General features: G+C 39.2%; 1 protein-coding gene across 8 annotated transcripts in view; it reads right to left on the reverse strand.

Annotated features, from left to right (window-relative positions):
* Positions 1-25616, reverse strand: part of OSBPL8 (oxysterol binding protein like 8) — a 72464-nt gene that overhangs the window by 12850 nt on the left and 33998 nt on the right. For 7 of the 8 annotated variants that reach the window (XM_017733265.1, XM_017733264.1, XM_017733270.1 and 4 more), the window contains 7 exons: positions 16305-16375; positions 12909-12989; positions 11961-12062; positions 10568-10771; positions 6012-6096; positions 4706-4877; positions 779-1013 (listed from right to left, as the gene is read on the reverse strand). In XM_017733265.1, coding sequence (XP_017588754.1) covers positions 779-1013; positions 4706-4877; positions 6012-6096; positions 10568-10771; positions 11961-12062; positions 12909-12989; positions 16305-16375 — 950 coding nt within the window. Of the gene's footprint in view, positions 1-778; positions 1014-4705; positions 4878-6011; positions 6097-10567; positions 10772-11960; positions 12063-12908; positions 12990-16304; positions 16376-22123; positions 22367-25616 lie in introns of all 8 variants that reach the window. The other variant, XM_017733266.1, reaches the window with a different exon arrangement.

The raw sequence follows: 25616 nt of genomic DNA on the forward strand, positions 1-25616 counted from the left end.
GTCACTTAAAACTCCTCAGCTTCTCCTAAAATACTGCTTTGTCTAGAAATGGTACTAGAAAGTACTAAAGCATAAGATACTCAAGTTCCATGAGTATTAAAAAAAACCAAATCACATAGTCATTTCTCTTAAGGAGAAAGAGGAGATTAGTGACAAGGTTTATTTCGATTCCTGTTACCAAGTTTTTTGATTTACAAATCCCTGTCATATTTGCCTGTATAGGCAAATACATAAAACAACCTGCAGAAGTGGAGTAACAACTCTGGGGTATCGTTAGAATGCAAGGTGACATCAGAAACACGGCAAGCCTTCCACTAAATTCTGCAGACTCTACAACTGCTTAACTTCTCTCTTGCAGGAAAAAAAAAAAAAAAAAAGAAGTGTCAGGTTGCATTCAAACCTTCAACTTATTTTTTTAGAAGATTTTTACTTGAAAAAAAACAGGACTAAGTTAATAAAACCCAAACAGAAGTAACAACAAAAGAACAAAAAAGAACAACAAAAGTAGTCATGATGAACTTCTGCTGCAGGTGGCCCTTTCTGTACCTTCTGTCTGAGCAATACACCAGGTAATTTCATTATCTGTTAAAATCTCATACATTAGCACAAGAGTGCCAAAGCAGAGCAAAATATGGGCGAACAGAACCTTTTCTATACTTTATTGCTGAAAATACGAAAGCCAATCCTGTAAGTCAGCTTTCAAGTGTAGTCTGACCCTTAAAATATCAGCTTACTATTTGGAGAAGCTGCTTGCTCAGTACATCAACAGCACTTTTACCTCCCCAAGTTCTTCATGACTCTGTTCTAAATAAGTAGTTTCCTTGATATCAATTGGTTCTGGATCGACATAAGAATCATCCTGTCGCTCCGATGTGTCACTATCGCTTTCTTCACTTTTCCCCAATCCATCGTTATCAGATTCCTCGTGGTCATGGTCATTTTCCTTATCGGACTTGTCAGAGTACGTATCTTGATCTTTAAAGTGATGCCTTTCAATTTCACTGTCATTTAACCTATAAAAAACAAAGGCTAAATGAATCTTTAACTTTACACAATCATTTTGTTGTTTCCAAACCAGGATCTTAATAAAAATACACACCAAAATTGCCAGTATCAAGCCTGAGGTGGCAGAAATGTCAAACTAACCTTGCTGGAAACATATAGGATGCATACTCTTCTCACTGAACTGTCAAGTGACTGATGAGCCTGGGACACCAACCACCTCTCTAGGAAACCTGTTCCAGTATCTTGACCATACTCTCGGTAAAAAAATGCTCCCTAATGTCCAGTCTAAACCTCTTCTGATGATACTTTAAATCATTCCCATGCTTCCATACCAGGGAGAAGAGTTCAGCACCTCCCTTTCCAGTTGCCCTCCTCAGAAAGCTGTAAGAGAGCTGTAAGTTTGCCTCAGCCTCCTTTTCTCAAAACTAGACAAACTGAAAGTTCTCAGTCCCTCCTCACAGGACATGCCTTCCAGCCCTGTAACATGATTTGTTGCTCATCCTCAGAACGTAGTAAAGAACCTTCATAAACTTTTTAAATTTTGGGGCTCAGAACTGCACACATCCCTCAAGGTGAGGCCACACGAATGTTGAATACAGTGGCATAATCACCTCTCTTGACCAGCTAGTTAATGTCTGTTTGATGCACCCCAGGATGGAGTTTGCCCTCTTGGCTGCCAGGGCTCACTGCTGATCCATGTTGATCCTGCTGTCAGACAGCAGCCCCTGGCCCCTTTCCACTGCCCCTTGTCCAGCCCTGTGCCTGCCTCCACCCAACAGTCACCTAAGGCCACTGTGAGGGCAAGGCTGCTCCCCCCAGCCACTCCTCTCCCAATTTATTCTTGTGCCTGGCATTACCCTGCCCTAGGTCCAGAATCAGGCATTTGGACTTCTTTAATTCCATGCCATTGATGATTGCCCAACTCTCCAATTTATGCAGATCCCTCTGCAAGGCCTCTTATCCCTGGAGAGTCAGCAGCACCTCCCTGTTTGGTATTAACAGCAAACTTGCTAAGAGTGCATTCAACTCTTACATCCAGATCACTGATAAAAACACTGAACAGAACAGGCCCGTGATTGAGCCCCGAGGGATACTGCTGGTGTCACCAGCCAGATGTGGCTCCATTCACCACATCCCTTTGAGTCCTGCCATTCACCCAGTTCTTCAACCAGCACACTGTGACCAGCTCATCTCACAGCTGAATAATTTGTCCAGAATGACCCTGTGAGAGACAATATCAAAAGCCTTACTAAAATCCAGAAAAACTACAGCCAGCACCTTATCTTCTTCCAGTAGGCAACTGACCTTATCATAGAAGGATATCATATTAGCTAAACATGACTCCCCATGGACTGTGCCTGGCGATTCACTGTTCTTTAAATGTCTTTCAATAGAACACAGGACGATCTTCTCCATAGTTTTTCCACGCACTGAGGTTAGACTCACAGGTCTATAGGTTCCTGGGTCTTCCCTCAGGCCTTTCTTGTAAATCTGAATACTGTTGGCTAGTTTCCAGTCAGTGGGGACCTCCTCAGACTCCACAGACCCTAGGGTAGACAACTGAGAGGTACCCTGCCATAACATCCACTAGCTCCTCCACTGCTGTGTGATGAATCCCATTGGATAACACAGACTTACAAACATTCAGCTGATACAACTGTCACAATTTCAGTGTCCACAAATGGAAAGTCACTGATCCTGCACTCATGGGCCTCCAACTGAAGGGCATCAAGCAGCCCAAGGTCTACTAATAGTATTAATGACTAAGGGGGAAAAAAAAAAAAAAAAGCATTGAACATGCCTGATTTTTCTTCATCCCTGTTTTTCAGGTGACCATCTTCAACAAGTATTGGTCCAAGGTTTTCCTTGGACCTTTTCTTGCTATTAACCTACTTAAAAAAGCTCTCTCTCAGCTGAAGCTAAAATTGCTTTCACCTTTCTTCTCCCTTTTCTGTCAACCCAATTAAAGCTAGACCTGCCAGTTTTGTTCCTTAGACAGTTAAGCACACTGAATACTCTCAGAATATGCCATATCAAAAGATCTACTTAATTAACACATTAGTCTTAATTAGACTTAACAGCTGTAGCTAATTGCTGTGATTGTAATCTGGGACAGCAGTTGATATAAAACAGCTATTCCAGAGTACAGATCTCCAGCTGAATTGTACACAGCAGTCATATTGTTTCTATGAGATAAAAGAAGGAGCAAAACTGCAGCTGAACCAAACTTGGTCATCTGGATAGGGCCTTGAGTTGTTGCAGGGGGCAAGAATTTGCCTTTTTTGTGCTTTTCTCAGACCATCTATGCATTGCATAAAAAGAATTGCATTTCTCCCAGTCCAGGTCTCTCCCTGGGACAGCACACTCTTAACAGCAGTACAAAATTCCTGCCCAGCCAGAAAAGACAAATGGACAGCTAAATCTTCACCTGAAAGTATATTGAACTGGTGGAAGATTACTGAGGTGGATGCCTGAGAGGAGGCTGTGAGACCATGGGAGGCCTGTGGTGAAGCAGGCTCCTGGCAGGGGCCTGCAGACTTTTGGGAGAGGAGCCCACGCTGAAGCAGTGTCCTTGTAGGACTTGTGACCCTGTGGGAGACCCACACTGCAGCAGGCTGTGCCTCAAGAGCCACCCCCTGTGCAAGAGTGACCCATGTGGCAGCAGTTCGTGGAGAACTGTTGCCCGTGCAATGGACTCATGTTGGGGTTCAGGGAGCTATCTCCTGCGGGAGCGACCCCTATGGTGGATTCCTCTCCCTGAGTAGCAGCTGGAAACCCCCATTCCCTGTCTCCCTGTGCCTCTGAGGAAGGAGGCAGAGCTGGGAAGGAAGGAGGGGTGGGGCAGAGGTGTTTTTTAAGGTCATATTTCACTTCTCATTATTCTGTTCTGATTTTGTTAGCAATAAATCCAATCAATATCTCTCACTCAAGCCTGTTTTGCCCATGATGGTATTTAGTGAGTGACCTCTCCTGGTCCTTATCTCAACTCATGAACCCTTTGTTAAATTTTCTCTCCCTATCCAGCTGCACAGGGTAGTGAGAGAGAGGCTTTAGTGGGTGCCTGGCATCAGCCACAATCAACCCACTGCAACCATTCATTCACTACACTCAATAATTTATTTCCACAAAAGCTTATGCTCACAAAAACCTGGCTGAAAGTATTTATTGAAATAAGCAGGGAGCAACTCAAGGGCACTCACACATTAGACACCAGGTGATATCAGACAATTTTAACTTTTATGCATTTAATCATAAGGTGACTGAATTATTATTCATCCATCTGATGATTCATGCTGAAACCATTTAAATAAAGGATTATTCATTTCTTTAACTAAAGTACAGCAATGTAAATTTACATCTACTGACTTTTGTCATGTGTACGAAGCTTCTGATTTTCCGCTGAAGCTAACAAGAGACATCAACTTAAAATTTTAATTTTTTCTATTTTGAACAGTTTAACTGAGTACTTAAACTTACTGATGTGATACTCCAACTTCCTTGGGACAAACTTTCCTCTGGATCCACTTCCCTTAATGAAAGACTTTTTCATTTTATGTGCAGAGTATAAAACACAGTGCAAATAAGGCATATAAAGAGAACTTGGGAGCAAAATAAACTGCAGCCTTAGCCTCCCTGTGGCGAAATTATCACTACAAGGTTCTGCCAAAAAGCTATCAGGTTTAGCAATTAATTCACTTACGGTAAGTTTTCTCCACTGTGCAGGTTGTTAGCACGAAGCAGGCCATAGAAAGAGACATGAGTACTGTCTGCTGAGGAGTTCAAATCGTGTTCTTTACCTTCCCTAATCATTGTACGTTTAAGCAGACTTGAACATTTCAGTGCCAGCTCCAAAGCATCCATCCAACACCTGCCTAAAGACAAATTTAGTATTAGACTAAAAATACAGGATTTAACAGAATTATACCACTTCTGTTTCCTAACTGGGAAAATTAGTCCTTTGGGCCTGCTCACATTGCCTTTGAAGACACACTTCAGAGTGGTTCCATGTTACATGCACTGGACTTTACAATCTGGTGGGGATGTAAAAACAACGCACAAATACCCAGCTTTGGTACAAGGGATGCTTCAGGGCAGGACAAGCAAGGTAAATCATGGTTTTGTTAGAGCATATTCCAGCATTTCTTCCTTAATGCAACTCTGGTTCCACCCAGGCCCTGACTGTGGAATGCCTCCAAAGTTGCCTGCAGCCCTCCTCTAATTCTGAAGACTAAGTAACTGCATCATTTGGCAAAATTTGCCCAAGCAATATGATAACAATGTGGAAAAAGAGCTATAATGATAGCATATAAATAACATTTCAAAAGCTAAAAAGCAGATATCCTAATTTTCTTTGGCAAAAAGTAACTAAACAAATTTGTATATTCTTTCCACTTCTTCTTTTCCATCTATCTAATCCATTTCTCAATATAAAAGGCAAAGAGTCCTATTTTTAAAGTCTGCAGGGGTATGCTTAATTTATCAGTAGATGAAAAGCACCTGCTAGAAAGGCTACACAACAGTCTTAAATTTTTTTTCACATTTTAACTTTAGAAGGTAGTTGCACTGATCACCACCTTCCCAGTGAAGGGTGTTACAAAACTACATTTTGAAGGAATCTTTACTACTAGAACTCTGTGCAACTGCTGCACTTAACACAGAAATGCTTTAATAAGAATACACCCGTATTAGTACTTTACAATGGCACTAGCTTGATATTTAGACACATATTAATACAGCTAAATCACAGATAACCCTTTCCCCCTCCTCTACCTAGTCAACAAAAGGCAACTACAAGGAGTTCAGTAACATTTTCTTCAGGTCAATATTATCCTTTAGTAACCATGTAAAAGTACCAACATAATTGAATGCTCTAAATTAAAGGAGAACCTTAATAACAACTAAACTGCAATCAAAGTGCTGTAACAGACATGATAAGACAATTGAAACCATCTCTTTCTCATAACTAACTGTTGTCACTGCTGAAAATCAATGAAATATCTATTTACCATCTGATTCTGAAGCGGCTCGGATGATCAAGTAACTGCTGGGCAATGGCAGAGTTATAGCACCAACTGCTTCACCTTTAGGACCCTTGAAATACACAAAACAAGAAACAGCATCAGATATTTTAATTCATTTTTACAGTTTATCATTCAATGTAGTAAGAAGCTGACACACTGCAGGGCTATTTACTGTCACTCAGCAACATCTAATGAAGACATGAATGGAAAGATGGACAGCCCTCTTTCACTGGATTTCTTCTTCAAAGACTTCATTCTAAGTATTGGACCCAATTCAAGCCTACTTTTAAAAAGAATGGTCTTTGGGATTAAAAAAAAAGTTTAGTTTAGTTGGTGGTTTTGTTTTGTTTTTGGTTTAAATGGGTTTTTTTTGCTGGTTTTTGTTTGGTTTTTTGTTTTTGTTTTTTTTTTTTTTTTTTTTTTTGTTTTTTTTTGTTTTTGGGGTGTCTTTCAACATATGTTTTTTTTTTTTTTTTTTGGTTGCTTTGGTTTTTGGTGTGTAGATCAGACTTGGCCAAACTTTTATTTTCACTATGAAGTCTTTTTGCGCTTCACATTAAAAAAAAAAATCCAAAAAGACCTTTCCATTTCTGTCAACCTTCATTTTGGAATAAAATCTTAAATAACCATTTTGAATTCCCTTCCAAAAAAGTTTACCTGTGGTAACTTAAAGACAATTGATAGGCAAAGAGGGCTGTATTAAACATACGTGAAGCTATCGCTGAAAGCTGGGTTAAGCCTGCCTAACTGATGTGTTAACATACTTTGATCTTTACTGATTTCCCCCAGAGAAGCCTAATGGAAAGCCAGTATAAGGCTTAGAAGAGGGAATTGGAAAGCCAGCAGAAGTTTTGAGCAAAAGCAGGTAAAGGCAGATAATTTTAGAAGCAAGCAAATGAAACAGCCAGAACGTTTCTGAGGGTGAGAAGCAGGTAAAGGAGTAGTCTTGGTGGCACTTAAATACCAATACAGACAAGCTAGAGCTGGTGTAAATGATGTTCAGAAACTCCCAAGGAGTCAGTATAGAGTAACGGCAACTGCGTGTTAGAAACAAGATTCCAAACCTCCGCCTCCCCCTGAGAGAGAGGAAATTTTTTGGTTGCTTTGGTTTTTGGTGTGTAGATCAGACTTGGCCAAACTTTTATTTTCACTATGAAGTCTTTTGCGCTTCACATTAAAAAAAAAAATCCAAAAGACCTTTCCATTTCTGTCAACCTTCATTTTGGAATAAAATCTTAAATAACCATTTTGAATTCCCTTCCAAAAAAGTTTACCTGTGGTAACTTAAAGACAATTGATAGGCAAAGAGGGCTGTATTAAACATACGTGAAGCTATCGCTGAAAGCTGGGTTAAGCCTGCCTAACTGATGTGTTAACATACTTCGATCTTTACTGATTTCCCCCAGAGAAGCCTAATGGAAAGCCAGTATAAGGCTTAGAAGAGGGAATTGGAAAGCCAGCAGAAGTTTTGAGCAAAAGCAGGTAAAGGCAGATAATTTTAGAAGCAAGCAAATGAAACAGCCAGAACGTTTCTGAGGGTGAGAAGCAGGTAAAGGAGTAGTCTTGGTGGCACTTAAATACCAATACAGACAAGCTAGAGCTGGTGTAAATGATGTTCAGAAACTCCCAAGGAGTCAGTATAGAGTAACGGCAACTGCGTGTTAGAAACAAGATTCCAAACCTCCGCCTCCCCCTGAGAGAGAGGAAAGCTGTGCCTACAAAAAGCCTTTGGTGAAGCAGCAACACTGGGATTAGGAGTTAGGGGTACCAAGAACCAAGATGGACAACCCCAGAGCACGATCACTCCTCACCCCAAGGGCGGGAAGGCAGGGAAGAAGCCCAGTCTCAGCAGAGGAGGGGAAAGCACCATGGCACCACACCAGGCAGGGGTGGGAGAGGTGCTGGGGCGCTGCCGGAGGGGACCACAGCACCATGGGCGCACCAGCACTGTGCAAAGGCCTCAACCATCGGAAGTCCTTGAAAACACTTGGGTCACAGGACACAGACTAACAGCAGACTTCTGCTCATGAGATCTGCCCTCTGGGTTTATACTGTGGCCACTTCAGGGTATGCTACTTATTCTGTACCAAACAACTACAATTTAGAGGTGCAGGATGGTTTTGGTGTCTGGTTTTGCTTTTTTTTCTGCACGAAAGTTACACTTCCTGTTTTAACAATATATTGACTAAAACCAAGTGAGTAATTTTTAGCAAAGATTTAAGTAAGTTGACTTATTTTATATAACTGCTCATGGATCTTGATTTCCTCTAATTGGTTACTGTTACAGCAGCACTGGATACTTTTCTTTGGTATCACTAATTATGGTTTCAAAACCAACTTCCAGTAGTTAGTGATCTGTACAAGAGGCAAATTAGTTTCTGTTTGCTGGGTGACTTTATTTGGATTGTCTCTATTCCTGATGGAATGATGCTACAACTACTCCAACCCAATGGTCAAGTCAAAAATTCCATTAGATTAAAAAAAATTTGAAGTTTACTTCTTACAGAATATTCATGCCAATAAAACTCAAATGTCATGAACATTCTTTCAAAGACAACAATGGAAACTGATAAGCAGTCACCCCTGAGTAAATTGACTCAGAAAAAGTTATTTGCATTAACTTTTCCAGTTATTAATTTCAGAAAACTGAAATGGCATCAGGACCAGGCACACAAGGAAGACAAAACAAGGTACAGTGCATCAGCTACCTCAGAGTGCAGGAGGAACATCAAAGACCACAGCAACAGGCTTAAGGGAGCATGTGAAGTGACTGGCCACAAACTACTGAAGAAGAGAATTTGCAGTCTGCCAGAAGGACACACCATGGCAAGTGTGTTCAAGCGAGAAAATCTCCGGCAGTACTTATACCTCTACACATGTTTTTTGCAATGCTATCTTTCTGCACGGACTGCAAACAAGGCTCATTTTGCCTTGGACTTGAGGCTCTTTCTACTAAATCCACTCTAGATCGGTCAATTGCTATTACACTTACACAAGTTTGCCTCACGACAATAAATCTGTAACTAGGATATTATGATTGACTAGGTAAACAAGGCAGAACAGGGCTTCAAACTTAAAGGCCTTTCATTTAAAGGAATCCAGTAATTCTCAACTGCAAATAGCCATACCAAAATGAACAAACGTCACTCCAGCTCTCAGCACATTTAGAATGGACAATATCAACTCGTTCAGGTTTAAAATTTGACCTACCTTAAAAAAGTAAAAATCTGGTAGGGCATGTCCTCTAAATTCTAAATATCTAGTTAAAAAAACAAACAAATCCATTTCTCATTGCCAAGCAATAAAGAAATATAAGACTGATTTGTGATCTTCTGCAGACAGGCCACCGCTTTGCAATGCATGTATACATATCATAAATAAAGCACATTAACACCAAACACTATAGATTTGGAAAAGGATATGAAGTTTGTGTTCTGCAAATGTGAGATCACCACTAATTACTGAAAAGTCTGCCTAAGCAATAATAAATTATTCAAAAGAAACTACAAGTGATTTGATCTAAGTTTGGTAAATTTAGATTAACACTGATAAATGATCACAATTCAGGATGACTCCAAGCATCAGGAATTATACTGCCTGACTTCCCTAGGAAAAGGATGACAAATTTAATACAGCATATTCTACAGATGTGTCAGTACATCTATATCAATTTAAGATTTAGAAGATAAGATAGCTACTGATTGTGAGATTGTAAGATGAATATTGCAGAGGGTATAATTAATTATAACAAGGGCCCTAATATTGTACAGTAATTTCATCTAAAGCAAGAAGTTATTTCAGAAGGAAAATATGTTCACTTGTGCTGTGCTTCCACATCCCCTCTCCACATGCAAACACAAAACAAGAACTACAATAGTTTATCAGGTTATAAACAATGAGTAAGAGCAAGCATTAAAGATCCTTACAAGATATTGAAATAAACTTTTGCCCTGTAGAACACACTGTGCTTCTCAACACAGGTAAGAGCTGCTCACAATATTATGCCATGTATGACAAGGCAAACAGACATCAGAACTAAATGAATATATTTATCCTCCTAACATGATAACAAGCTGCAATATAAGCTAGTATTGCACAAGCAAGCAATCTGCATTTTGACTCTTAAAGCAAATTGAACTAAAGTGACATTTTATTACATGAATATAGAATTGGACACCAAGAAATGTTTCTAACAAAACTCTCTCATTTTGGCAAATCTCCCCTTAATTTCTCATATTTGACTGGTGTAAAATACAATCTTAAACTCTCATTCCTTTCATTTATGTGATGTGTGATGGCATTAACCTTTTTAACAGCAACCCTTTGCACACAACACTTCTGAAGCTCTTTAAGTACACAGAGCAGCATAAATCAAATACCTTTTCTGATAAACAAGACTAGATGTTGAGGGCTTATATTCAGAATAAACAAACCATTGAAGCTCAAACAGAGAACATTGTTCAGCTTTTCATTAAGGTTGTCTTTATTCATAGCTGATTAATGCTAGTCATCCCTTAAGAACCATGCATGCTACCACTAACCTTTGTAGCCCATATAGTCTGCTCCAAAGGATGAAAAAGTTTGAAACAAAAGCCATCTTTTTTAGAAGGCCTCTCGATGAGTTCACAAACGTTCAGCAGCACTGTTCCTACCCACTGGTCATTTTTGGGAGTTTTGTAAAGAAGCAACACTCCTGGTTTCAGTACACACCACAGTTTGGTCCAGCTTTTCAAGGTACCACGAATCTAGAAGATAAATAATTACACTTGTATCTCAGTGAAGTCAATACCAAAACCATCCTCCTTAACAAAACCAAAATTGAAATTTATTAGCTTTTATTTAAAAGCTTTAAAAAGTTTACCCAGGTTTATTAAAGAATATAAAGGTCTGCTTGCTCTTCTGTCTTGATGAGTACTCAATTCTACAAATGGGTATGCACACATCCAGATATGGGAAGTATGACAACTCATCTGAAAACTTAATGAATTTTCCTATTTGAAATATATTTTATCACTAGCACAAGGACATGATAATCTTTGGAAATAAAGCTCCTCTGAACACAGGTCAGACATCTGATAATAAAAACAAGATATTAACAAAATAACTCATATATTCGAAGTTCTTAGATAAAACCTTTTACAACAGCTGTTAGCTTCAACCTGTTTGTGAATTAAAAGAATTCCCGGAATTTCCACATCTCATCAGACTGCTTGCATCAATTCTCTCAACTCTGAATTTTAATTGCTTCTGTGTCTGTAGAACTGAATGACAACTTGACCTCTGAGCAGTGTTTTGGCCTGTTTACATCGATTTTTGCAAAAACTGGAGAAACTTTTTCCTGGCAAGTTATTTGTTTGGAGCAAACAGTAAAAACAGGTTAAAGATCTTCTTTCTTGCACTATTTGTACAGTACTACTATGCTATTCCTAGCCAAAGAATATATTTACAAATGTAAGGAACATGTAGAAATGTATAAACTGCACTACTGTTGATAACATGGACTGCTATTTTTGAGATAGCAGTACCAGCTAGTTCTTAAGAGAGGAAAGGAAAATTACGAGAAATACACTGAGAAATCTGCATTCAAATATCCGACTGAATAATTTTTGCTATTGTTATGTATGTAACAGAGTTGCACTTCAAAGCATAAAATGAGAAGGACAAAATGAGAATTGCAAAGCCAACTCATCCCAAAGTGATGGCAATACACACAGGATGCATGTGACTAGGGTGACTGCAGTAAGTGGGAGCTAGGTTCCTCTATTAGTCCCCTAGGATTTGAGCACAGAGACCTTGGGATGCAATTAGCGGCTGCTGTGCCTGTAGAAAAACATTAACAGCAAGTAAAAGATTGAGCCTTTTCTATTCTGGCCAGAAAGCAGCAAGCAACTAACTGCTCCATCTTCAACTCAGGTTTCACACTTGGATTCTGACCTTCAACCAGTCAGCCATAACAATAACTGAGGGGTCCGTGATCGTGCTAAGTAATTCTTTTGTGGCTCTCTTCTTTTCTTCTCTGTAGTTTTTCTTTTGAACCTGTAAATAATAATAAAAATATTTACAGTGTCATGGCCATAAGCCAGTTATCAGCACAAAAAGGCACTGACCAATATAAGCTGAGGAAAAACCTGCTAAATTCAATTCACAATACAGATATAGAAAAGTAACTTTAAAACAGACTATTTGACTTCAAAGTGCAAACAATTATTTCAAGAGCAGCTACGACGTAGCCAATTTCAGATTCTTCTGTAATTTTTAAAACTGAGGACTTTGAACCTCCTGTTAGAATCAAAGGGGAGAAAAAACCAACCAAACCAGCCCCCTCCTCTCTTCCTTTCCTGGTGTAAAGTACAAAACCAAAACTGGACTAGGTTCCAATTTATAGGTACATTATCCAATCTGTGGTCCTTACCCACCAGTTATGTTCCCTCCCCAGGAGAAATCTGCAGCAACATATCTCCCTCATTTAAAGCCAAATAATTCTACGTTTCTCCTGAAATGGTATCTGCCAAGCAGTGGAGGTTGGTCTTGCTACAACACAGGGGGAAGTTGGTCTTGCTACAACACAGTAGAAATGCAGTCAAACTGTAATATTGATAATTCCATTTGTCATTTCATTGCATGTAGGTGTCCTGACATCCTTGCCAACTTGAATTAACCTATAATCTGCGTTATTCTACAACATTGTGCCATCTTAAAGACTGCATTATAGAATGCCATTATTCAAGTAAAAATACAGTAAAATTTGGAGAGACTCAACAGCACAGCTTCTCACAATACTTAAATATTCCATTTGGCATTTTTGTCTTCTCATTAGAGAATAAGATAAAACTACATAAATGCATCTATTGTCCACGAGGAGTTACTAGGAAATTAATTCACCTTGAGAGATTCTTTTTTTGTAAGTTTGCTTGAAGATTGAGAGATGTCCTTCTCAGAGCCATTGAAAAGCTTGGATTCAGACTGAAATTCACAACACACATAATAAATAAATAAATGACAATGACAGATACAAGAATATATTACTGATGCTTGCACTTTTGAAAGTGTTTGAAGTGCAATTATGTTTCTAAGGTTCCCATTCCCTCTCACTTCTCTACTGCTTCCCCATTAAAAAAACCCAAACCAACAAACTACAACTTGTAACATGAGGTGTTCACCACCTATTCCTCTTTTCATAAGGGTTTTATGGGAAAGAAGTCTGAGATTCCTTTGGAAGCAGTTGACCTATACACAGTAAGTATTTAGCTCATGTAGACTGTTACTAGACAGAGAATGCTTGAATAGCTAGGCATTATTTTAGCAGAGAGAGAATGTTTTAGGAGGATACAGGTGTTTTAACACAGGAGTCATTCCCAGGATGTATGAATCAGAATACAGAATCAGCTGTCTTCATGCACAACTTGACAGCTTCTCCAAACGGACTGCTACAGAGGCACTTACCCTGTGACTCATGAAGGAAAATACAGCCTCTTCAGTCTAGAATTCAGTGCTCTATAAAACATCAGAGTAGAAATGCCCACTAATGGCACTCGTTCTGCTCCTTGCTCCCTAATTCCACGCTCTGATTACTTTGCAAGTCATCTTCAAGAAGCTCACGGTGGTGTCAGGCAGGACCGAGACCCAGGTTTTTCGTGACACCCAAGTCCTGTTCATGCAGGACAACGAGCTCCCTCAGCACCACATGATCTTCCCCCCCCACCTCTCCCCCATGTCTTGTAAGGTTCAAAGTTTATTCCTAGGGTTTGCTGCCTACTAGTTCAAAGGGAACTCAAGACATCAAACAGTCACTTTAGGAACAGCACTCTTTAGGGGGGGAAAAAAAAAGGAAAAAGAGGAGTTTATCACAGAGTTTTCATATCATTCCTATTGGAAGTCAGAGAACATTGAGAAGGTATGCACTCTATACAAACTTCAGATAAATTACAAAGAGTTGTATTTCTTTGTACACTGAAACATAAGCCTGGTGGATGCAAACTTTCTGCATTGTCAAAAAAAAAAAATCAGCGTGACATTCTAAACTGTGTATTCAATTCAAATTCAAAGACATTTTATTAAAACTAACCCTCAAAATGTTCCACATTTCAAATCTCAAACTACAGTGCAAAGTCTATTCACTGAATTTGTATTTTGGAATACTGTAAAATGACAGTCAAAAAAACGCAAGCTTTGAGGAAAACTTACTGCAATAGTAAAAATGGTGCACTTGAGCACTCTCTTAACTCACAAGCTGCTCAAACAAAGGAAACAAAACACAAAGATTCACAAGCTGTACTGAACAATTTAACCTGGATTCTATTTTACATCTTTTATTCAGAACTAAGACTTTACAGGAGTCTACTTAGCTACTGTAAAAAAGATATGTGCAATAACTGACAAAAAGTAATTTTAGCTCAAAACAGGTTTAATGATAAGTAAATTTTCTTTAACTTCTGTATCTGTCTTGGAAAACTGAAGGAAACCTCTTTATTTTGCAATAAAGGTATGTTATTGACACTCAAAATTTAGCCTTAAGATAAGCATACAACTTGAAATTAAATTCCTCTCTCTAGAATTTAAAGGAAATACAGTACCTTAAATGTAACAACAGAAGAGGGGAGAAATGCTTATCACTGTCACATAAGAAGAGGTAATGAATTCATTATGCAAGCTATAATGGAGCAACTTAAGCAAAACATTAAAAAATATTCTAGTTGCTCACTAACAGAAAGCTAAGGCAATCTAAAGGTCACGCATTTAAAAGCCCCAAACCAGGAAGTTTCACAGGCTACAAAAACTCCTTTTCTCATTGTCTCAGTTTTAAATCTCAGTAATATGACACTGAGTAAAGGTCTAGATTCACCTATTCAGTGTTTTGAGACAGGTCAGTGCATATTTTTAAGCCAGTAACCTTCTCACTGTTACATCTACACATAGCAAATGGGATAAAAAATTTAGAATAAAACACTTTAAGAGAACCTGCTGTAACTCTCAGCAAAGTACATTCAGTACCAGATTCCAGGCAAGTCCCATCACTGCTTTTCCATTCTCTCTTAGGAAGAAGGGCTGCTATTTCACTTCCACTAGTATAATCAGAGCCCACATGCAGCAATTTAAAAAAATGGGTGAAAAAAAGCATGTATTAGCAGAATTAGGAATCTTGGTCTCATTTTCAAAAGAAAGACACAAAAAAAGTAATAGCAAAGAACACAAAGACTTAAGATCCTGGAAAGACAAGAACCAAGAAAAATAAATATAAGGGAAAGGAAAAAGGAATTGGATAGTCAAAGATAAATGATTCTTGAGAGTCTGGAATAAATTCAAGTCAGAAGAGATCATATTAACTTGATTTCAAAGTCAAACTGATTTTGAGGTTTCTGGACCAACATTTTGATCAGAAGAAAGCTGGATGGTGAAGTACACTTCCTTGATATCCCTGACAAGTGAGGCTCTAGGATGCACTAAAGCAAAAAGATACAAAGTTTCGTGATTCCAAGTCACGTGTAGGACATCAGCAGTTTGAAACGCTTAGCTACACACCACAAAACTGCAGCATCAGCTGCAGAAACGAAACTGCTTATCCCGCTGCAATTTCAATGACACCATGTAAGCTGGGAAATGCTACTATAATCTTTACGTCTCTTCGTTTTCCTTCAATATCTTTCTAATGTTTCTCTTTACAGCTCTGCTATGGCAAATATCACAGAAAAATTTGTGTCAAGACCTTGAGTGCAAACTGTATCTCCAAGGGGTGTGGCTGCCTGTGCCCAGGGCAGAGCGCTGTGGGAACAGCTGTGCACAAAAGCAGCAAAAAATCAGGAATTCCCCCCTTTCCCCTGGGAGCTAGCTGTGCTCAAGATCTGGTCCTCACCTTCCAGAGCAACCCACACCAGCTGCACCCTGACAATCTGTTTAAGTGTTTGCTACCACATCTGCCTCTGTAAAAAGACAGTGGACATCCTAGCAGAAAACACAAAACCATACAGCTGGGTAAATTAGAGCCTTCAAACTCTATGGCAAGGTAATTTAAAATCTATGGCAAGGGAACATCCCACTCCAAGACAACAGCAAGAAGACTCCATATTTAATTTTCACTACTTTGAACCACACATTTGCATGTGATGTCATCCTGGGAACTATATTAAGAAATTCCCTTTAATCTTTATCTATTGCTGAATCTGAAGAGTAATCTTCAAGATTATCTACAACAAAAGTTAAATACATTTGCCTTTAATTAAAAATGCTTACTCCTTTATACACCAACATTTTTAAGCCTGGTTAAGAAGTTGTTTTCCTTACCTTGCTTTTTGACATAGAATATGCCACATCCTCTTTACTTTGTGATGCTTCATCCTTCCCTTTGTCAAAACCTTAAAGAAAAAAAACAGCATTATGCAAATAATTTAAATTCATTAACAATTTACATGAGCTAGCCTTTGAAATAAACTTACCTATGTGTTTAGCATTAAAAAGTACAAGTAAATTGGATTTCCAAATAACATATACATACCAATCTGTCTCATCAGTTGAAAACACTAGCTACTACAATATACACTAATTTAATACCCACTAAGAGGCAAGAACAGTCCACTGTATTTGGAAAATGCCACACCTGATCCAATCACCTGATGAATTGTAAATACAGTGTGCCAACTTTTGTCCTTTTATTTTCTCATTCTCCCCTACCTGCATACATGCAGGCACAGAGAAGAGTACTAAATAAAGCCTTTTTTTATTTGTTCATTTCTGTAGCTAGGTAATTGTTAAATACCAGCTACATGAAAGCAAATCTGATGAAAAATCACCAGTCAGAATTTTTTTGCAAGAAAATGGAAAAAGTTCCTTACATTAGCCTTGAATTTATACTTCCAACTTGACACTGAAGAAGCATAACTACAAGGCTTTATATTAAAACAGTTATCAAAATCCCATGTTTTTCTTCTGTGACAAACCCCACACCTCCCCAGTAAAGCAAAGTAAGTCTGTGTATGTGTGACAATGGAAAACAGGGACACAACTGGTATGGGTGCTGCCACACAGCTGCTATGTGCCACAGAACATAGACTGAAAACCTGGCACCCTCTCGCAAAAAATCGCCTACTCTGCTTACAAGACACAACATCTCACTCGCTGATCCATTTTATTTGAATAGGGTGGTGGCAGCATACAGCTTTTATAAACAGGAATAAAAAAAATTGCACAATGCATTTATCTGTGTAAGTCAGCATGCCATCGTTTACTCGCCCTTCAGAGAGAAGGCAGATTAAACCATGCAGTCATACATGGATATCCGAACAGCCCAGGCAGCTGAGAAGCCTGATCTCAGAAGCTGGGAGTGTCTGAGAGCTGTGCCCACGAGAGGGCATTGCACCAGCAAGGACACCCGGCACCCACGGCCACCGCCCCGGACACGGCACCAGCCGGGCACGCTGCACCCACCGACACCACCAGAGCTTCAGAGCGTCCCTCCGGGCATGGTCCCGACTTTGGAACACAAGTCGGTATTCTGATCCCCAAAATGAGAATACTTACCAGGGCAACTCCTTGATTTCACATTCTTCAGGGGAATGTGTGTATGTGCGGGGAAACTATGAGCTTTGGAAGAATTTCTAACTTTCGGTAGCAGTGCTGTTAGGTAGATTGTCCATTGTAGGAATTTTTTTTTTTTCTAATTATTATCTTCCCCCTTCCACAACTTATGATACATAGAAACTCTAAGACAGAACTGATTCATTTGTCACAATTACACATCTTGGGAAGATGCATGGAGTTAAAGAGGCATTAGGTTGATCTCCAGGTTACACGAGAAATCTTGAGATTCCTCTTGGTTTTGGTCTGGTAATCAGTTTTTTCCGTTTTTTTTCTCCCTTTGTATTTATTATTTTTGTGCAGATATTATTTTTCAAGATCAGATTTTAAAAAATTATATACTGCAGTACAATATCTCATTCTATGTTCACATAAATAAAAGGAAGTCCTACATGCCTTTACAAACAACTTTTACACATCTTCATAGAAGCCCCACCTGGGCACAGTTCACTAAATCCTCAATTTTGAAATTCTTCCAACACACACCTGCAACAGGTTTGTTCAGCTAATGAAAACCTGTAACACAGAAGACCATTTAACAACAGGGAAGAAGTACCTTAACAGGCAGATGTGTAGTACTAAGGAATCCATAAAAAATCCAGACACCAGAAGCCACATTTCCTGGATAATACCAAATGCAAAAGCACATATGCTATAGCATTAGTTATCAGGCATGAAACAAAACAAAGGCTGTTTAAAGCCTCAGAGGCTACACTTGCCTTAGCTCACTGAGAAGTCACTGGATTCGATGCCAGCCTTAGGCAGTCAAACACACCCCAGGACCATAACAGACCTCATCCAGCACCCAAAGAAATTCCTCAAAAGGCATCAAGTCCCATTGAAAATGCAATGCAGGCATTTTCTAACGACTTTGCCATTTTTATTTATTTAATGGCACATACAGAAGGCTTAGTGAGGGAAATCAGCAAGGAAGTGCTAAGTCAGGATTGTTCTTACAGAAAGAAGCTATTATTCAAAGCTTGCTTTCTAAAGCACAACAATTTTAAGAACTTTACATGCCCTTAATCTAACAGACATACATTTTTTATTTTCACAAACAAGCTTTGCATCAGTATCACCAAGACGAAATGACCAGAAAGAACTATTCTGTCACAGAGAACTGGACATGAAGACCAAAGTTCAGTGGCATTTCCATGAATTTCATCTCCTTGCTTTCAGTGTCTCGAGCTGGAGAGGTGTGCGTGCCAGGTGATTCATGAGCATACCACCACACCAACTGCTCCCTCCCTCCCCCACGTGCACAGAAAAGGGCTCTCTCAGGGCTTCATCACCAAAGCCAAGTCAGGGTGCTGCACCTGCTGGAACACCTTGCACTGCCCCATCTCGGTCTGTGAGGAAACCCAGTTTTTCAGCTTTGAATCCCCCACCATCCTACTTGTAACCTCCCTCTCTGTAGAGGGATAAGCTCACAATACAGACAGCTGTCTGGAGCAGAGATTGCCAGGGCACAAAAGGATAGAATCAGGGGGTAATATAAAGAAAGTGTTTCTAGTTTTTCAGTGTTTATCAGCAGTGGTTTGGGACTTAATATTTTAGCTTACTTGTTCTTTCCCATCTTGTAACTCAATTAGCAGCTCTTTAACGAAATAACCTGAGCTCACATTTTACAATGTGGAAATTCAGGTGTTGAACAGTCCCTTTCTGTAATTTCCTCTCTATTGCATCTTTTGAATTTATGTATCATTTTCTACCTGCAATCCTGAAAGCAACCTTTAACGTTAGCAGTGCCACTGCTGTACTCTCTAAAGCAGTTTTGAGCATCAGCAATTGTGTTCAAAGCAACACCACATCTTAACAGACTTTCTCCCAGTGTGACCTTCCTTATCTTAACAGCACAGGTTCCATGGGCTCTGAAAGGTGATCCCAATGCCAGTGCAGTCAGCCACAGTTCATGGTATGACCTTAGAAGCCACGGGAAACTGTCCATTAGTGCGCTCCTACTGTGAGCACTCCCTCAGCATGTTCTTCCAAAACTTGCAGGTGAAAATCTACATTAAACTCATTAGGAGCTTTCAGACAGATATAAGAGCCTGACAGAGGAACTAGAACCACTGTACACAAGAGGCCGATGAAACAAAGTCAAACAGTGCTGCTTTAGAGATTGAGACAGATTATGTAGACAATCCAAAAAAAAAAACCAAACAAAAACCTCTTCAAAACACTGTTGACAAAAAACAAGGCTATGTACACTCCAAGATTAGAGACTATTTAGGATAAAGACTGTGGCAGTCTTCAAACAAAACTGTCAAGGTAATAGATTTCAATTTTCAAGCATAACATGTATTTTTTAAAGTTGCACCCACAATCTGTCCCTTCAATCAATTTTGAAGGAAGGGAAAAACCAAAACCTACCACATAACTCTTTCATCTCAAATACTGGCTTTGTGCCTCTCAATAAATGCCATTTGCAATTACGATACATGAGAAAAATACATCAGAAAATAAACATGGTTACATTTTAATGTCAGATCTATTTTATCCATAAAAGAAATAATTACTATCCACTGGAGGCTCTTTTTGAAACATACAGAAAAAACCAGCAAAAAAGCAATGCAATGCAGGAAAAGATCACAAACAGCAATCCAAGCAACAATATTACTGACTTCCAAGTGAAAAGAAAGGAACAGCCTGATTTGATTACTGGTGTGCATGTGCAGTTTTGAGGAACAAATAATTGAGCTGGAAAATGTTTCTGGAAGAAGTATGAGCTGTACTTAGTGGGAGTTGTCAATACTGGTGCTATATAATAAACACATTGGGAAAAAAATCTTTTAAAAGAATTGAACACAGGGAACAGTAGTCTTTTTAACTGACTGGCTTTCAAAAGCTTCTTGACAACCAGATTTAAGACTACAATTTCATATTAACTAATTCAGATTCCTCCATGGACTTTAAAAGTGAAGTAATCAGAAAAGTAAGCAACTCCTTTTATGTGTTTTCTCACAGTCGTGTTTTCTTTTGCAAGCACCATATAAAATAAAAAAACCTAACCAAAGACTGTCATCACTGTAACTACATATGAGTATCTTTTAGACAATTACTCTTTACTTAAGCCAATCTGAAAGAGTATATAAAGAATGTTTATTAAGCATGTTAGGAATGTTTAAATTCTTCAGATATAATGGAAGACTTCAAAAGAGAAAGCATTTTTTAATTCTATGTACACACTTGAATTTTTTCATTAAAAACCTCTTTCCATTTATTCTGCATTTTAAGTAGTCATTTATTGTCTGCTTATGAACAGTGATCAGCTTTAATTGCACAATTCTATACAAAAAGGAAGCAAATACAAAATGAAACCCTTTTGTTTTCTCTAATTACCAGACTACACATTTATTTTAAAGGTAGGAAGCATCTGTCTAGTTGCCAACCCCATGCTTTCAAGCTTTGAGATCTTTTATTCTGTAAGCAGCTTGAATAAAACTCAGCGTTAGATTCTTGGTAGAAGGCTAATCATTTCCTGAGCAGAGTAAAAGGAAACATTCCAGGATAAAACAAGTTTACTAAGACACGGTGTCTGCAGAGACCCCCTAATCGCCAGTCTGCAACTTCCCCCATGCTCTGCACCCAACTCTGCTCCAGGGGTTCAGAACCAGGGCTTACAAATGCAGTGAGCCATGCTCCAGGAGACATGCAATAGAAAGTGAAAACTATTTTATTCCCCCCTTTCCTTCCCCCTGCAGCATCCTGGCCCTGTGGTGTGGGGTACGACTACACAATAAAGTGCATCTGTGCACACACACAAGACCAATTACATACCCAGAGCAATCCTGGAAAGAATGCACAATTTGTACTATGTCCCCTTTCAGGAATGGGTGACCTTGTAACACATTTTCAAGCACTAAGGCTTTCTGAAATAAACTGCTGAAATTCAGGTACCTGCATCAGAAGAGCACATTAGGAACAATGAAACTCTACTAATCCATTTCAATATTCCAGTACTGATTTTCAGGAAACAACGTATCTGAGCAAAAGGAGATTGAAACCCAAATCTTGCACTACAGAGTTTAGCAAGGCTATGTTTTAGCCCTCATTTTCTGTCTTGTCATTTTATGTCAAACCCTTGATGACCAGCCTGCAGATTTTCCAGTAGTTACAGCTAAATGAAAACCTTCTGCTGTACCTTACAATTTTAAAGCAGATCCATTATGTGTGTGTGTGGTGAAGGAGGGGGGGCAGTGGAAAGTACAAGAAAGGAAGGCATTTATAAACCACATCACAGAACCTCAGTCCTAAAAGCCCAAACAACCAAATCAAACATTCCAGTCAGTCTCAAATCCACCAATGCATTTTAAAGTGAGATTTGTGGCAGTGTAAAAGCTAACTTACTCGTTTGCCTGTCTGCAAATCTTGCCACTACAAAGAGCTGTTATCTAAATGCATACAAGCAGTACTCTTTCCGATTTCTACCAACATCTCAGTACATTATTTTCATTCAAGCTTAAAACTTTGAGGTGAAAATTTTATTTGCTTCTGTTCATTTTAAGGAATGCAAGACTGAAACAAACCTGGTAAAGCAGGAGAGAGCTCGTTATATCCGCCAAATGAAGCATTCCGGATAAGCCTTCGGCCATCAGCTCGTGGAGAAAACACAGAAGAAATCCCAGCGCATGAAGAAAACCTACGTCGCACTGGACCTTCTTCCTTCATGAGTTAAGGTGTTTGTGTAAGGATTATGTTCTCTGGGAAAGCTGGCTAGCATAAGCTGCTTGGAACAAGAGTGTTGCGGTAGCAGCCTTTTACCTCACATTCTGATGAGTAAGATACAAAAGAGGAAAAAAAAGAAACAAACGAAGGGCGCACATGAAAAATGCAGTGAAGAGACAGAGGCTGCCAAATCAGCAAGCCAAGCAACACTATACTTCTCTCATCAAAGCCCTTAGGATGCTTAAAGTGCAATGGCTTTGCTTCAGCTCTTTTTTTCTGGGAAACACACCACATCTCATTTTTTACCTCTCAGTTTTGAAGCACACAAAAATGGTACTTATCTTTTAAGGACTCCTTAAATCAAGTTCCTGTTAGTCTTTCAAGTCCCAAATTTATATCGCACAACAGACAACTCATGAGCTATGTGGCTTCCCTGTTTGATACTGTGGTACACTACGGGAATCTGAAAAGGGAGCCAATCATTTGCATTATGCAGCCAAGTCAAACTTTCCTGTTCAGGCACTTACCTAACTAGCTTTTGTCAACTGACTGCCATGGCCTCTACAACTTCACTTCTTATTTTTATTTAAAAGGTGAGGCAATTGCTTTTTCTTCTCAAAACTCTCCCATATTTATATATACAAACCAGCCTGACTCCTGGAAGAGCTGCCCTAAATAATCTCCACAAAAAGGCTTTTTATTATTAATGCCCCAAATATTTTATTCAAGGAATAAAACACTTTAATGGACCAACTTAAATTTTAAACATAAAAAAGATTCCAGTAAATTGTGCTTCAAGACTAGAAATCCGCTGATCCAAACTCCTCCTGCTGGCAGCTACCAGAATAAAGTCAAATAATCTCTCCCTAACCTCCTTTATCTACTGCTGGTTACATCAGCAGCCTCTTTGCCACAATGACTAGCATGCACAGCCACCCTCTTCCATATGTGGAACTTGCTTCCCATTTGGTGTTTCTCTGTGGGTCCCATTTTCCCCACATCTTATGATTGATGAAACAGGTTTTGAAACCTTCTCTGCTAAAAAAACAGGACACCAAGAACTGGCTTGAAAATAAGAACTAGAGTTCTACCTGACTCCATACTAGAGGTCTCCTTCTCTTACAAAGTGAAACACATGCCATAAATTAAATCAATAGTAGCATGAATGTGATTAATCCTCAAATAATATTATTTACTCCATCCCCTTATACAAAGAAGTGTAGTTAACTTCCCAGTATATGACAAGGTAAAAAGATGTACCAGATAAAAACAAATATGAGGCATGGATAGCCATCAATAGAAACCATTATATGCTGCATGAAAAACACTTAAGCACAGGGAGTAGGAAAAACTGGATGAGCATCATGTATTCAGGCCTGTCTCCATTTACCCAGCCCTGTGTCTCACACTTCTTTCAGCTGAAGCAGTCCTTGTCCAAATGTCCCAGAAGGAACAGAAAGAGCAGCTAAAAAACTAAAGGAGTGGAATGGGGGGGCAGTGAGGAGGAAATTAAAGGAGGGAGAACACTACCTTTTTTTCTGTTTGATTTTGGTTTTGTTTTAATAAACACAGCTCCATATCACCTCTCCAAACCTGTCTTAACTACAAAACAGAGCAAATACCTTGGTCCAAATCTATTCAGAATATGCATTTTCTTTTTTTTTATTCTAACTAAAATCAAGAGAAAGCTGCAGTAGAACTCCCCTTACACACAGAAGGAACTGTATCCTCTCATTACAGACCTACCTTGCCCAGTTAATGAATGGGGCTGTTATCTCCTCTTTCAGAGTCAGGGCTGTGACCCTGCCCAGAGCTCTGCTGACACTGGTATCTGGCCGTTTCCATGTCTTGTACAGGAATGGCTGGGTCACACAGACTAATGGGAGGGGCGGCTCCTCCATCAGACACTTGCACATCCCTTGGTCTGCATCTGCCTCCATGCCTGACCATGCCTGCCAGCCCAGCAGCTCGTTTCACAACTGAGTCTTCTCTGCCACCTTATGTTCACATTACTAAAAAAAAAAAGTGCCTACACTTCCAGGGGTTTCAGGAAACAACATCATCCTGAAGGCCTTTCCCTGACTCCTCTTCATGCCCTCGCAGGTCCCTTGACACTGCTCATGTAGCCAAACTGTAAACAGGAACAGATTAAAATACCTCTTTCTCCTTCCTATGCCCTTTTCTCCATTTAGAACTGAAAGCGAACTCTCTGGATAGATAAAATTAAGAATTTCAATATGGATAATGTTACGTTTCCCCTCTCTGAGGCTCTCTCCAGTCAAGGAAGCTGTTATCCAGGTATTCTAAGCACCTTCTGCTTTAACTCAACAGCAACCCAGGAGAGGCAGGCTCTGAGCCTTTTACCAAAATATGACTCTGTCTCACCACCACAACAGAGGAGGAAAAGAAAAAACCTAATTTAAGCTTCCTCCTTCATCTGCTCACTCCCTACCCCTCAAAGACTAAAAAACACCATAAATCCTTTTTCTTCTTCTCTCTTTTCTGAAAATAAATTCAGACAGAAAAGGTCCATGTACTGATGAAATCAGACATCGTGATCTTAGACTAATGTCCCAGGCAGCCTTCTAGACGTTTGATACTAGCTTCCAGGGCTTTAATAATTGACATACTTAGAAAATGCACTCTCATACACAGCTTAGAAATTTACACTGTTTCAGATACTCACAAATAGAACTACAGCCAAGTCCAACTCCGTAAGTGAGACATGGCAGAAAAGCCTGCATAAACAGGAAAGTACCTGCACTTTAGCCCAAAGGCATCAGGGGCATGACACAGTGTATCTGCGCATGAATATGTGAGTATTTTCATAAAAAAATTTATGAAAAGTCATGATAGGAGGCAGTAGACTAAGTATGCCACTGAAAGAGAAAAAAAGTTTCCTGGTTTCTCTGTTTTATAAAATACCTTTATCAGTAGGAAGACAAAAATCCCTACACAACTGAAATACTTGGTTCATGTATCTCAGGGCAGGAGATTAAGAGGGAACAAAGGGGAAGAATTCATTCTCAATCTGTTGAACATCTCTTTAGAGGAGAAAAACTTATTTAATGTATACATTTTTCTAAAGGCCAGAACGTATTTCTCACATATTCTTCCCAGATATTAAATCTGGGCTTCTTCAATAGTAAATACTAGCTGAAAACTAATAATCCCATGCTTAAGACATTCTTCCAGGATATTGACTGGAGCAAAATGTAAATCTCAGTGTACAAAACAAAGTCAAATAGAAGATACCTAGAGTTCTAACCATTTGTGAACACTTCTGACAAAGTCTGGTTTTAGCTTTAAAACATTTCACCAATGGAAAAATATCTACATCTAAAAAAACCACAA

The sequence above is a fragment of the Corvus brachyrhynchos genome, unplaced genomic scaffold, assembly GCF_000691975.1.
Source record: "Corvus brachyrhynchos isolate BGI_N302 unplaced genomic scaffold, ASM69197v1 scaffold32, whole genome shotgun sequence".
In the NCBI taxonomy this organism is placed as follows: domain Eukaryota; kingdom Metazoa; phylum Chordata; class Aves; order Passeriformes; family Corvidae; genus Corvus; species Corvus brachyrhynchos.